Here is a 14,663-nt window from a genome sequence, read left to right as displayed (position 1 = left end):
TCACCGTACAAAAGTTGTATTTGAATGGTTCGAGGAACATTCCCAAGATTTCCAACATCTATCCAGGCCGCCAAATTCTCCAGATCTGAATCCATTTGAGAATGTGGTAGGTATGTTGGAAAGGGTATTTCAGCTTCCCATTTCACTGCAACTTACAGCACAGCAGTTGACAAATGTCCTAATAGAAGAACGGTCAAATCTAGAGCTAGACTCTCACAAACATCTAGTGGAATCCACAACGTATACCGGCTGGAATTCTGGCAAAAGATGGTCCTAATAGATTTGTATAAAGGTTTATAATTTTTTAGAAACAGTTATTGAAAAGTTTCTAAAAAGTGAATGTAATTTTCAGCAAGTAATAACCAGCAAGGAAAAATTACTTTGTGTAACGCGGTACAATTGGAGTAATTTTTGAAAAGAATACCACCAAGATGTCATATTTTAGTCATTTTACGTCGTTTAGCAATATGGCCACAGCATTTATCTACAAGCAATCTTTCGCGATTCGTAAGAGACCTCATTGCCTTTCTATTTCTTTTAACATTTCTTCGTATAGAAGTAGCCACATCCATGGTTCGAAGCAAAAGTCCTTCCACTGACTGCGTTTTTTTTTTTTTTTTTTTTTTCTGATGCATATGTCCACTTGCTTTCCAAAAATATCAACTTTATTATTTTTAACGATATTTTTGAAAATAACTTTAAAAATTCCTCCAGTCATCGACGAGAATCGAACCCAAACCTTTCCAAACGAGTGGCAGACTTTGGTGCCGCTCAAGCTTTCACGGAGCACGTGCCCTTCTTAGTAAGAATCAAGTGAGTCCAGTGACCTTTGTTGCCGGTTTGTGGGCTGCCACGAGTGGCATGGAGTAGTATGCCAGAATGGTGAAGCCATATTCATAATCTTATGCGCAGAGGAACATCTTATAGCTGACGTGACAGTTTTCTCTCTTAAAAAAACTACAATTACTTCTAGTTTTTGAATTCTTTTTAGTGAGACCAACTAATGTTGTTCCCAACTGTAAATTCTAAAATGGGAGCATTCAGAGAAATAATCGTAGAAGAATTCAAGGAAATAATTGTAGAAGCTTCTAAATACTGTTCAAGGGTTAGACCTAGTGAAAAACCCTGTAAAACTGACGTGTTGATGGGAAAAAACTTCCAACTGGGACGGGAAGAACTATGAGCAATCAGTATATTGTCTCAAAAACACCTATATTCTTCGGTCGATTTACTATATTCGATGAAAATTCTGGAGTTTCCGAGGGGGAGAAAGGTGGAAAACTAAACTTTGCTACGTTGTGAAAGAAGTCTATAAAAATTCCATGCGTCATTAATGGGATTCAAACTGAGGTCTTTTCCTCCTAGTGTGGGAAGATGATGATTGTGGCCACTCGGCTACTCGCGAGGGCTATATACAGGATACCCTGACTGATATGAGCGAGAACTCGGGTGCCACAAGTAAAATAATTTGAATCATCTGGAAGGTGAGATTCTGAACAAATACCTCAAAGCACTTTTTAGCATTGCTTCTTCAGGACAGGATGAAATATGCCACATATATCCAATAAACGTCGCTGGACCTTGATTATTCACCGGAAAGTTCAAGAAACTTCCACCTAAAATTGTACATAATTAATTCACAAGAAACTCGAATTGACATTTAGGTTTATCAGGAGATATTTCGCAAAGGTTTTCATGAATTAACTAATTTAATTTGCAAAATATAATTAAAATATATTGCAAATAGTAGATGACTACCAGTCTTTGTTAACGAAACAAGGAATTTAATTTCCTTTTCTTTCATCAAATACAAGAAAACAGTTTTATTTTTGCCTTTTATTTTATCGTACATCAGTTTTGTCCGGATATTCTTAAAGTGAGGGGAAGAAAACTTAGACTTTACTGTGGACAGCTTGTATCACATAGAAAAGCATGCTGCCCTTTCAGAAACAATCAACCACTTTATCTTTCGTTCCTGTGGAATTGTATGCAATTTTTTGAAACTCGTTTAGTGATTCACTGTAAGCTATTAAATGGTGATTTTTATTTTACAGGTTCTCAGCATGATGCTGAACTCTATCGTGGCCAGTGTAATCCTGATGAGCACGTGGAAAATACAGCATATTACAGCACTAACTATTCCATTCAAGTATCACAATCACAACCAGATGACAACACTGTTGCAAAATATTAGCCAACATCATCCGGAGCTGACACGACTGTATTCCATCGGTACCTCACAAGAAGGTAAGTGATTATGCATGACCTCAGAATTTCGTTGTGGTAAGGTTTAATTACGAAGTATTGTCAGTTACCAATTTTCTTCAAAGGGGCAAAGAAAGATGTTCTTCGGCTATTCGATAAACGAATAGCCGAATTACCATTAAAGCGGATTGACTGGATCGCTTACCAATCTCCACTATTTCTTTTGTTTCTATTTGCTAGAAAACCCGAGTATCCGGGAGGAAAAACAATGCTACCCTCGCTTGAGACCGACTAAATCAGATCAGCCACGTTACAAAAAAAGCCCATAAAAATTCCTGGCGTCATTGAAGAGATTTAAACTCTGGTCTTTTTTACCCGGTGTGAGGAGGATGGTGATTATACCAACTACATAAGTATAGATGTCTTCCCTGTTCAATTTAAATTTTACAAATGAAATTAAAAATGCGATCTGACAATATTTTTAATCGCGTGTCTTCTGTGATAACAGTTGGAATCGGCATCCAGAATTTTTCAATGTCCTACAATATTTGTACTGACACGACAAAAAAAAAAAAAAAAATGATTAGAATCAGACACTCTCACAATATGGTCACGTGGCAACCTGATTTTACAATTCAGAACAGGTGACAACCACAGCCCGACGTCAATGGCAAAAAATGCGGAACTGGGACTTGTATCCACCGAAAGAGAGAATAGGTCAAAATATAAAATAAATAAATAAATTAATGAAATATTTTAATAAGTAATATATAATGATGTAAACATACACACTAAAAATTTAAAACTTTTTATTAATACTGACTGTTGATTGACTAGGTTAATAAACATTAATTTACAGTATGTATTTAGCAAAATAAGTGACGATAATTCCGCTATACTCTTTGGAAATCAAAGTCCTTTTAACACAGAAATAAGTATCCTACTTTCCTTAGTCGACAACAGATACAGTATTTGCTTGTTTGCACAATCAATGCTGATGTGATAAAAGAAATATCTCCCAAGTATGAAACTTTCCAATGAGTCTATAAGTAAGATAATTGTTTAGAATTCCTTAATTAGTTGTTTGCTTATCAGTATTAGAAAAAAAATTCTCCTTTTTTCTTTCTGTAGGGCCCGTTCATGAATGTTTTGCCTAGGGCCAGTACGTTACTGATAAAATAAACCATAAACTCATCCAGATGGCAATCGCCTAGTTCGGGCTGAAAATGCATCCATCCAAATCACCTGGTGATATACTCCCTCAAGAACAATCCTTCGCAAGCAATGCCCATTCTGCAAAGTATTCGGATTCCAGTCTTCGAAACCTATACCGATTTGATGTTAAGTTTTACCCAAAGTTCCATTTTCATATCTATGTGGAGGGCTTGCACCTCAATTTATATGGTTTGAAGCGGCAGATCGACTAACTACAGCAGTTCTTCGAAGCTGCTGTACATTCGCGATCTTGCAAATACCAGAATATTTAACGATTCGTGTATCCAGCATTTCTCTATGGCTCGAAATCTGGAGTTCGGTAGCTCCACTACCTTAAAGCATCTGTATTCTGGGGATATCAGCTTCTCAGGTGAATGACATAAAAATATCGATGTCACAGTCCCCATAACACTACGAAACTGGCATTCACACTTCAGATAGCCAGACTTCCAGAGAAGATGCAAGACATTAGGCTTATTACCGCAGTAAAGGGCTGATCTAGGCGCCGAATATGTAGAATAAATGCGGTTGAGAGATTCTCCGTGGTCCCCCTCAGACATGGTCCACATGCTATACTGTGGAAGCAAGGCTTCACTGAGTAGATTAGTTTCTGCCGAATCAGCAATTATACATTATGAAAAATTTGTTACCTATAAGGTTGTCGTTGTTGTAGTAGGGTTTTAGGAGCATCAGCGACTAAAGCAAGACTCATATTCAGTTGTTGTGAAAGCCCTGGCACTTACTTGCCGTAATGGGTTTATACTGAATAAAGTTTCAACCCCTTCAGGCAGTAAAGATTTCGAAGAAATCTACCCCATTCCCTACTATTTTTAGACTGTTTTCCAAAGGAAAAAAGTCAAATTTTATATACACAAGGATTAAAGAACGTGGACACAAAGATTATGCGTATATAAAAAAAAACGTGTTCCCTTAAGAGTCAAGCAAAAAAGGGTCGTGGCATGAATTAATAATACGAATACGACTATCCATCGAATTAGGTCTATTAGAGAAGCAAAAGAAGAAAGAGAAGATGAAAAGAAAGAAGGAAATATGAAGCAGAAACATTCAGTCATTCCCTCCTCCCAATTCTAGATTTGCACCACAATGAAAATCTATATGGAGAGCTTTAGAACTTTGTATACAAGCGTCTAGTCCGTTACTCTCATCACTTAAGGAAGTAGAGAAATTGCAGACGCAGTCATGGCTTAAAATTGCTCTAAATACCATTCGACCACTAGCTGACCTATGTCACATCGAATTTCAGCATGCGATGATTTTATTTCTAGTATTTTGGCACTTAGCGGTGCAACATCATTGAGCGACGAGATGAGAAAATCCTTGAAAAGGCGAACTTGAATTGATTCGTCCTTGGAAATCATTAATGTCAAAGAAGGCCATTCGCTTTTTTCCAGCTTTGAAAATGGTTAGATGCAGAATCAATCGAGTATAATACCACTCTCAAACTAGAGTAATCTTTTATCAGCAACTCATGCGTGGAATTAGTAGTAGCACAGTTCCATGCAGTGAATGGCCAAGCAGTCAACAGAAAACTTACAGTAAGGGATTAATTAATAAGTACCTAAATATCTGGTAGAGCTGAACTGAAATTATTATTTTTTAAAAATTTTTTTTATATAATAATGATAATTAACAATGCTTGCAAATGACGGATTTTCAAGCAATTTAATTCCAATGACACAGTACCCCACTTCAGATTGATTTCAGATTATTATTTGAAACTAGATCACTCACCTCTGAACAGCATTGTGCCATACTGCAAGAACAAAGCAGCATTCAAACTGTTTTCGGCGTAATAATAAAGATTGGCCATTGTATACGGTGACCAATACCTAGAGGCAAAATTATTCAGTAGCCGTTAATTTCTGGTATTGTCTAATTGAATTCATTACGAGCTCTTTCTGTCGGTCGAAATAAATATGCCGATTGTTTATCGAATCTATCTAATTACAGGGAAACTAAAATTTATTAATTTGGTCTTAGTAGCTTTCAGTTGTGTATAAACCTTACCATTAAATGTCTTTTCTAATGTTAAGCTTTAAGTGATATAAAAATCTTATTCCGAAAGTTGTAAGAACGAGTTCAAGAACATTTTCGCTTTCGGTAGTCCCAAACGGTCTCTATACGATTTAAATCTGGAGATTAGGCTGTCTGATTTAAATGCCTTGCCAGTTTAAAATAGCAGAAGCCCTGCGAAACGAACAGTTACTGTCCTAGAATATGGGAATATCGAAATCATGAGTGTCCTTCAAAAATTCAGCAAACGGAGCAACCTGATCATCAAGTATATTTGTATAACCAGCCTGATTCATCCTGGTTGCGATTTTAAGAAGGGGATTCATTTTAATAGTTAAAATAAAGCGAAAACCATTTCTCAGCACATCTGCCTAATTTTACTAGACCTTGTTGCAGTTTCTTACCTTCATTACTGTCATTAACCACCCTGCTATCATCAGTAAACACAGATTTTAAGCCTGATATATATATATATACCTTCATCAAAATCATTAATAAGTATAGAAAACAACAATGGGCCCATCGCTGAACCCCGGGGCACCACATTAGACCTCGAAATGCAGTGTTCAATATAACCACTCTACCTTCTCTCACTTAGCCAGCCCTTTATCCATAGCAGTAACTTGTCCTCAATGTCACACTGCTCCAATTTATACAGCAGTCTTCCATATGCAACAGTATCAAAAGCTTCCTGAAATCCAAGTATATGATATCAAAATTGCTTTTTGCATCCAGTTCCTTTGTTATTTCATCATAGTGTCTAATTAGATTAATCAGATAGGACTAATTTGATGAGATACAATACATGCGATCTTGTCTGACTAATCAATCAGATTAGTCAAAGATCGCCCCTTAACAATCCATGCTTTCGATAGTCCTGAATCACTTCTTTAATCAGTGACTCCATTATTTTCACCGGAACAGAAGTTAAGCTAACAGGTCTGTAATTACCCATGTCACCTTTTGATTCTCTCCCTTTATGAATATTCGCACATCTCCAGCCCATAGAGACCACCCCTGAATCCGAAGATGCTCTAATAATTATGTCTAAAGGTTTGCTTGCCTCCTTTGCTGCCTCCCTTAATTGGTAGATCACATCCAAACCAGGTGTTTTTTTAATATTTAACTTGAACTATTTGTTTTCCACTTTCCTCTCAGTTATCACAAAATCATTTGGCTGCCTGTTAGAGTTTGATTAACTGCTGGCTTCCTCTTCTCTAAAAAAACTCTTCATATGTGAGTGTAGATGCAAAATACCTATCCAGTTTGCCAGCAACCTGAGCAGAATCATCACCAATCAACCATCGACATCAAATGGACCAATGTGATTCAATCTCTTCCTTCTACTCTTAATATACAGTGAGTAAAGAAGTCTGCTGTTTCCTTGACATTCTTTGCCAGAGATTTCATGTAATCTGCCTTAGCGTGCCTAAACCTCCTTTGTGACTTGATCACAGACTAGTTTATATCTACCATAGGTAATGGTATCACTTGAAACTTTATATGCAGATCCCATGAACTTTTCTTCTCTTCCACAAGTTTTTTCAGTCAATCTGACATTTATTCAGATCTAAAACCTTATTTCTTTGTTAGTATGAAAAGCCTAGTAGCTTCTACGATTACTTCTTGGAATGCTTCCCATTTACAATTCGATGTTGGTAACATTTATCAGTTCGTCTCACTTCACAGAATTCAAAAACTGTCTGACACCACTCTTCAACTTTGCAGTCTTCAATTGGATTCGAACCCAGACCTCCTTAAGCTGTTAGTAAGTGTTGAAACCATTTATACTATAACGAAGACAAAATACTACTCACAGCCTATAAAACATATTCGATTAAGGGGAAATACTTTGCTCGAAGTTTCTATATTATTATTTTTGTGTTAAAAATAGTATTTTGTAAGTAGGAATATTTCTTAACAGAATTCATCCTTTGTGTTTTCACAGGTCGAGAGTTATGGGTCATGTTGCTGTCACGCGATCCACAAGAAGACGCACTTCTGGTCCCAAATGTTAAATACGTTGCCAATATGCACGGAAATGAGGTAAGAAACCGAGCTTTGAAAGAATCCATTCTGAAAATTAATATATTAAAAACAGCTTCACCTTATTAATGACTTTGGACAATTCGCTTTATTCGTCAGCATTTTCCATAAAGATCGAGCCTACGTGACCATCAAATACAATTAACTATAAAAGAAATTAATACGTTAATTATAATTATTAACTAATTACCCTCGTTAGATAAACAGATGTTTGGGGAGGAGGGCTTCCAGGAAACATCACTTTTAAGGTCGACTACACCCGAAATTTCGAAGGACATCACAAACTTTCTGACCTTAAAAATAGTCATTGTAGAAAATTCAAACAACATTTCCATAAGGAGAATTTTCCCCGAAGCAGCAACTCGTAAATTGCGTTGTGATTCTGTTAAAAAAAAATTTCTGTGCTAGTTGATCTGAAAATGGTGTCACTTCCTGTGCTCAAACCTCTGTTTCCGTTGTTCTCGTCGTATCTAATCTACGAAGTTTCCTCTTCAAGGTTACGGACAAATCGTGAGCATAATACTTATAATTTTATCGCAGTTGTGAGTTTTTCCACCCACTACTCAAATAGAGCATGCTGCCCTGACTAGACATCTGATTTTTTTAACACCTTGATGATACTATATTAACCGCAATCTCCAAATTATTCATACTTACTTAAAATTTCCCGGTATCACATGTTGCTATTTTTTTTTGTCTGAGAAATAGCTACTAAAACAACCATTGGTAAAGAACTATTTCGGGAGGGTTAAAAAAATAAAAGTAAAGGAAGGCGATTTACACGAGTGATGTGAAACCCAGGTTCGCATAACTATTATGAGTATAAAGTAAATACAGTATACTGTACTGTCTGTGCGTTCACTTATAAGAAGGATTGGTCCCTTCCGCCAGGATGGCCAAGTGGTTAAGGCCCCAGACCCTGCCAAGATGGTGGTCTTAAAACTTTAAGATGGTGGCCTTAGATGATATAATCATACTGATGTTAAACTGACTATAGATGTTTTTTGACAATGTTGTGCATATGGTATTCAAGTTGTGAAACGTTAGGCCCTCTTAAAATATGGCTATGAAATATGGGATCATATTAGGGGAAAAAAAGTTGCGCACCACTGACTTCGGTTATTATCAATGACGATCTGACCTTAAAATAGTCATTTTAAGCAATACATTCGCTCCAAGCAGCAACTGTTAAATGCGCTGTGATTTCACGAAAACATGCTGAAATCATGGATACACGATAATCACGAATGCATCCTGAAATCGTGGATACCCAATAATCATGAATACAGATTGAAATCATGAATGCAAACATTAATGCTGAGTTTAGAAATGTTCTGAGAATGTTTCCATCAACTACGGCTTTGAAAAAATTTCAAAGGGGAACTTTGAGTAAAAAAGGGATACTTAAACTCAATATTTTTTGTTATTATTATTTAATATCAGAGCATGTAATTCTTAGCTACAAAATGCATCACTCGATGGCGTCTCAAACCTTCTTAGGTCGTGTTTTTATGATTAAGTAAAATAAAAGTCTGAAACAAAATTCTTTTACAAATACATATCTTTAGTGTGAATAAATGTGTATGAATAACATGTTGAATAAGTGCGAAAAAGGAATAAAAATGGAATTATTTAAACGCGAGTAGTATTACCAAATTTATGATTTTAATTATTTAAGGACATATGGCAAGCGAATGAGCAGGAATCATTCATTGTACGAGAACAGTTATTATCGCACTATATTTATACACCTGTCATTAAACAAATACAACATCCAATTCAAAGTGCTTTTTTTATATTAACGCATTTTTAAGCTCAGCTGACATGTGCAACACACTTTCAAAAGGATTGAAGCTAGAGAGGACCTTGTTTCGATTAATGAAGATGGATTAGAAAACTCCTGCTGTGTTATAAATTTAGTAATCGTGGGGTAAGCAGAAATCATTATTTTTCACGCGCAGTTTCTCTGGATACTTCAAGATGACTGACATTTCTAACCGGATGTAAATCATGAATCTAGCACATCCGGGTATGTACGAATGAAATCATTACAGGAAACTTGACCGGAACTTTTAAAAACATTACATAACAAACTGCTGTCGGGTAACGTATGAAAACATCCGGAAACTCTTTAAACTGTTACAAATCGAATAACTATAAAAACTTTTAGGAAATTCCGTGCAAATTGCTAAAAAAAAAAAAAAAAAAGGGGGCCAAGAGACCAAAAAGGTCTAACGGGTAGGTGAAATATCCATCGCATCTGTTTTGACGGATTCTTCACGTGGTTTTTCCATCGAGAATTCAAAGAATATTGTAAAATGTTGGAAGAAGAATATGGAGAAGTGATAACTGCATCAATGGAACTATTTCACATAAAAATCCAAGGCTTAAAATAGAGTATCACATAAATTAAGCTTTTCTTAAAAACAATGGTATACAAAAACCATGGACAGCGCCATGGTAAAATACGAAAACCGTGGATAACACCATCGCCAATTGTAGTACAGTGGATTCATCATATTTCACGTATTCAAATAATAAAATAAACGGCCTTCCTGAGGGGCAGTTTTGCAATCTTTTTGCCAATTGAGTGTTTTTGAATTTTTATCAGCAAAAAATGAATTTATCAGAGAACAGATTCTTGTTACAAGACCAGGAGTGGCTTTCTCATCTTGCCTTTTTACTCGACGTAAATACTAATACAAACGCATCGAATGTTAAATGAGAAGGCAGCAACAAATTATTTACCAACTTAAGTGATATTTCATCATTTAAAATGAAATTAGGATTATTTTGTACTCAAATAAACGAAGGGAAATTGGATCATTTCGAACATACATCTGAAATTACGAATTGAAAATCGCACTAATTTTTCTAAATATATTAGCAAGATAAACATTAACAATAGTAAACAATTACTAAAAATAATACATTAGCAAAATAAGGTCAGGGGGTTTACAAGATAAAGAGAATACAAAACTGAAGTTTTGTATTCTCTTTATCTTGTAAACCCTCCGACCGTATTTGGTATTCACGCGGGTATAAACCACTGTTAGTCTGGTACGTGTACTTCTGTATCCTCACTCTTGACTACTTGCTACCTGATTGGGTAAACTGCAAACTGAGTATGTAAACTGCAAGTATTTATCTTCGTGAAACTAATCAAGACCAAACAGTGGTTCGACTAAGGCAGTGTAATCGTAAAAACCCGTGAAAAAAAATAATTACAACCTGACTGGGGTGAAATAACAACAAAAAGACCCAGAAACTCCTGTAATAAACCTTTTTTTTTCTCTCTATATATTTTTTTTACCAAATTTATTGATATTATTACCTACTCTCTGTTTTGTACAGCGAAGCCTCTGGAAATCTTATATGGACGTGATTTAGATATGGAAGCGGTATTAAATTGTTTTAATTAAATTACAAAAAAATTTAATTGTTGTAAACAGTAATTCTAGTAGTAAATTAATAAGAGGAGTTTACCTCAATATAGTACGTGGAACACTTCCGTATGATACCCTCCAGAAATTAAAACGGAAAAAACGAAAAAATCGACAACTTACCGGTACATTAAAGTAAAATATAAATAATTAAAGTAAAATATAAATAATTAAATAATCAATTTAACACAATTCAAAATCAATTCAAAACAATTAAAATTCAAATTAACGCAATAACAGCTCTGATTCATACTATCAAACAGTAATTTTGTACTTCACAATATAGATTCATTGAAATGAGAAAGCAAAGACTGAACGAAAAGACTGAACAAAAAATGCAGCCAATGAAAGAAAGGCATTGATACCATATTTCAAGCTATTCCTAACTGGTCACCTGGGCCGAAGCCCATCTACCAATATTTCATAACTGTTTATTTGTTACAATTCTTAGGTCGATCAACCTTAACAAAAACAACAATTACAAAGTCTAACTTGACTTATGGCAACAATTAAGAGAGCACAACCTTTAGCCTCGCGGGGGAGACGGCATCTCCGCCCCCCTCACGAGTTTCCGTCCCCACCGCGAGGAGGTAGGTTGCCCTATCTAGCAAAAACATTGTCTGACACCTCTCAGACTAAATAATAAAACAAATTTCATTCAATACAATTGATCTTACTAATTTACTCACAATCATTGCAAACACACACCTGTCCGGTTCCTGCAGACCCCAACACTGACGCCACTGTGACTGACGACCCCAGTCACTGCTGGGAGAAGTCTTTTCCAATTACTGGGAGAGGAGAAGCCCCCCGCATGACACCGCTAATCCTATTCTGTACGTCTCTTTAGGGTATCAACCGCTTTTAAGTATTCTGGACATATTCGGTTATTAGCTTCATGCTCAGAAGGCATCCTCCTCCTCCAACAATTTACACACTTTGGAGCTTCTGCTCTCTGCGTACAAGACTTGAATGTATGTCCACTCCCAGCACAGTGACTGCAGAACTCGCCTGCGTCACAGTGCCGGGCCACATGGCCATACGCCATACATTTGTAACATTGTGTTGGAGTCCACAATTCCCGGACACGGTGCGAACTCCAATTTAAAAATACTCTAGAACATTTCAACAAGTATCTTCGTATACGTGGGGAGACCTCCACCACTACGTTATATCCTGAAGAATTCCTTGCTTTATTCTTTGCTAGTATTTTTATTTCAGAGAGCACCTGATCCTTATTGTCAAATCCATCTACCAAATTCCTTTCCCATAGTTCGTTATTAAAGGACTCACGATCTACATCCGAACTAACGTCAAAAATAACCAATCTGGGAAGTCGGCGAAGGGGCCTTTCTACCTCCATTCCGAACTTCTGCACTTCAGTGCATTCTTCAATTTTCTTAACGTCCAGCTCAGATGCAGTTTCAATCATGACCCTCTTGTTTCGTATGGGACGGACTGACACCACCTTGACATTAGTTAGAACCGGTGCAACTCGTGCCATTAACTCGGTCTTTACTTGGTCACTGGTGTTATATCTCTCCGCATTAGCCTTCACTATAACTGATTTATTCTTGGATCTAATCTCACTTGCACTCGCCGCCTCAACATATGATCTTGGTTCAGGAACTTGTTCTGCTTTACCTTTTTCCATTAAAGTATTCAACTTGGTTTCTAAACTCGCACTAACCGCCTCTGCATATGATCTTAATTCAGGGACTTGTCCTGCTTTCCTTTTTTGTTCCTTTAAAGTATTCAGCTTCGTCTCTAACCGTACATTCCGTATAGTCAAAGACTCCACATACAGTACCATCTTGTCCCAATATCCCATTACTACATTCAAAGGCATTGATACCAGGAGGAAAATAATGGATGAAAATACTATAGTAATAGAGAAATTGGAGAATAAGAAATATCCATCTGCCTTTGCACGCAGAGAGCAGCCGGAGAAAGATGGCACAGATTCTTCTATATTTTAGCCAACCACTAAAAACTTCGATATAAAATAGGAAGAATGGTCCTGAACTGAATATCATCATTCTTCTCTTTCTTGGTGAGAGGGGGGGAAATCCCCCCCGGGTAACTCGGGAACTTTTTTTTCTTTCTGGTGCAGCATAAGCCTCGGGCTTCCTTGCACCATATGGCTAATAATAATAAATAGAAACTCTGGTACACAGGTTTTATGAACTGAAGAAAGGTCTCCTGGACGAGCTAACTTCAAATCATCAAGGTTTCTTAAGAATTCTTTCAATCTCGTTTTCCAAAAATTAAGCGATGTCTGAAACCGCAAGTGGTTATCCAATATGGCTCACGATTGCAGACGGGTTGTATAATCACTATCCTAGAGTGCTGCTATCAGGATCGAGGTGATCTCATCTGTTCTTCAGCTTCATTTCAGAGAAAGCTACCCTCTTAATAGGAAGGATGTTAGACCTTACCATAAATGCTCCCCCCCTCAGATCCTCAAAAGGTAGCACTGATAATTATAATTCTCTTGGGAGAAAGCTCAAGAATTTGTTAGTCCCGTCCTGCAGAGGGTTGTGTCGAGTTGGAAGATGAAAATGAAGTTTTTCTGAAAGAGATCGGGTCTTTCCTCGGTGAGACACCATATTTTGAACCCTACCTCAACTGGTTCACACCCATGTAGTGTCCTTCACTATGGTAGACACTGAGCGTAACGCCTTTCGTCCGAATGACACAATAGATAGTGTAAATGGAGACTCTTGCTGCCCGTAGACTAATCATACTTTTCTGAAATTCTCATTACACAACGTCCAAGTTCGTCCTGGCTGGAAAACTAGCTCCGTTAGCGTTTATTTTAAAGTTAATCAGCGAGCCTTTTTTTTATACTTAGGGAATCTGGTGAAATAATAAGTAGACTAGACTTTTTAATTCAGTTCTGGTCATAGTTTTAGCCATTTTTTCCTTTTCTCACTAAATTCGTTTCAGTTGAGAAATATTGCAAAATAAAGGTGCCAGAATGGATGACAAGAGAGCTGAAAGACTTAACTGAGCAAAAGAAAAAAGCATGGGGCAGTTAAAATCTATCGCGTGACACTAGTTCATACGATAACTGTAAGCAGATACGGGGGGGAGGGGAAGTTCAAAAAATATTTGTATTCATCCATAAGTAGTTGTGACAAGGTTGAAGCAAACACCATATATTACGCTTTTTAAAGACAGTCTCCAGACAATATGACACATTTTGCCACCTCTCAATGCACTTCCGCAGGCCAGTTTTGTAGAAGTTCTCTGACTGTCCTTCAAACCACGACACGGCAGCGGAAATCACCACATCATCAGCAGCAAAGTGTTTTCCACGAAGAAGGAACCTCAGGACAGGAAATAAGAAGAAATCCGAGAGTGCAAGATTAAGTAAATAAGCAGGATGCGGCAATATTTCAAACCTACTTTCGTGGGCACACCTCGCTGCAGCATGCGAGGAATGCGCAGGGGAATTATCGTAGAGCAGGCGTACACCTTTTGACAGCTTTTTTGTTTTATAAAGGGGTTGGAATAATACTTCGACGTCAGAGTACAGTCTTTTTGAGGCAATCTGTTGGTATTACACCAAGCTGATCCCAAAAAAGCTGACATCATCATCTTGCCAGCACCTTTGCCTCTTTGGGAATTCTCCTAATACCACTGAAACATGAAGGCTAAATGTTTTTTCTCCTGGAAATTCAGAAGAAAAAAACCAATAATCAGCCAAAGATGAAA

At 37.0% G+C, this 14,663-nt stretch overlaps 1 protein-coding gene across 7 annotated transcripts in view; it reads left to right on the top strand.

The window, feature by feature from the left end:
• Nucleotides 1-14,663, top strand: part of LOC150076515 (carboxypeptidase D-like) — a 118,542-nt gene that overhangs the window by 74,033 nt on the left and 29,846 nt on the right. For all 7 annotated transcript variants that reach the window (XR_016547828.1, XM_090387792.1, XM_090387791.1 and 4 more), the window contains exons 2-3: nt 2,055-2,247; nt 7,403-7,500. Coding sequence is in view for 6 of the 7 variants with exons in the window: in XM_090387792.1 (XP_090243918.1) it covers nt 2,055-2,247; nt 7,403-7,500 (291 nt within the window). In the remaining variant the exon portion in view is untranslated. The remainder of the gene's footprint in view (nt 1-2,054; nt 2,248-7,402; nt 7,501-14,663) is intronic.

Source organism: Mastigoproctus giganteus, chromosome 13 (assembly GCF_048544385.1).
Source record: "Mastigoproctus giganteus isolate SK-2022 chromosome 13, ASM4854438v1, whole genome shotgun sequence".
Lineage (NCBI taxonomy): Eukaryota > Metazoa > Arthropoda > Arachnida > Uropygi > Thelyphonidae > Mastigoproctus > Mastigoproctus giganteus.
Note: the sequence above shows the minus strand (reverse complement) of the source record. Positions and strands in the feature narration are given on the sequence as shown.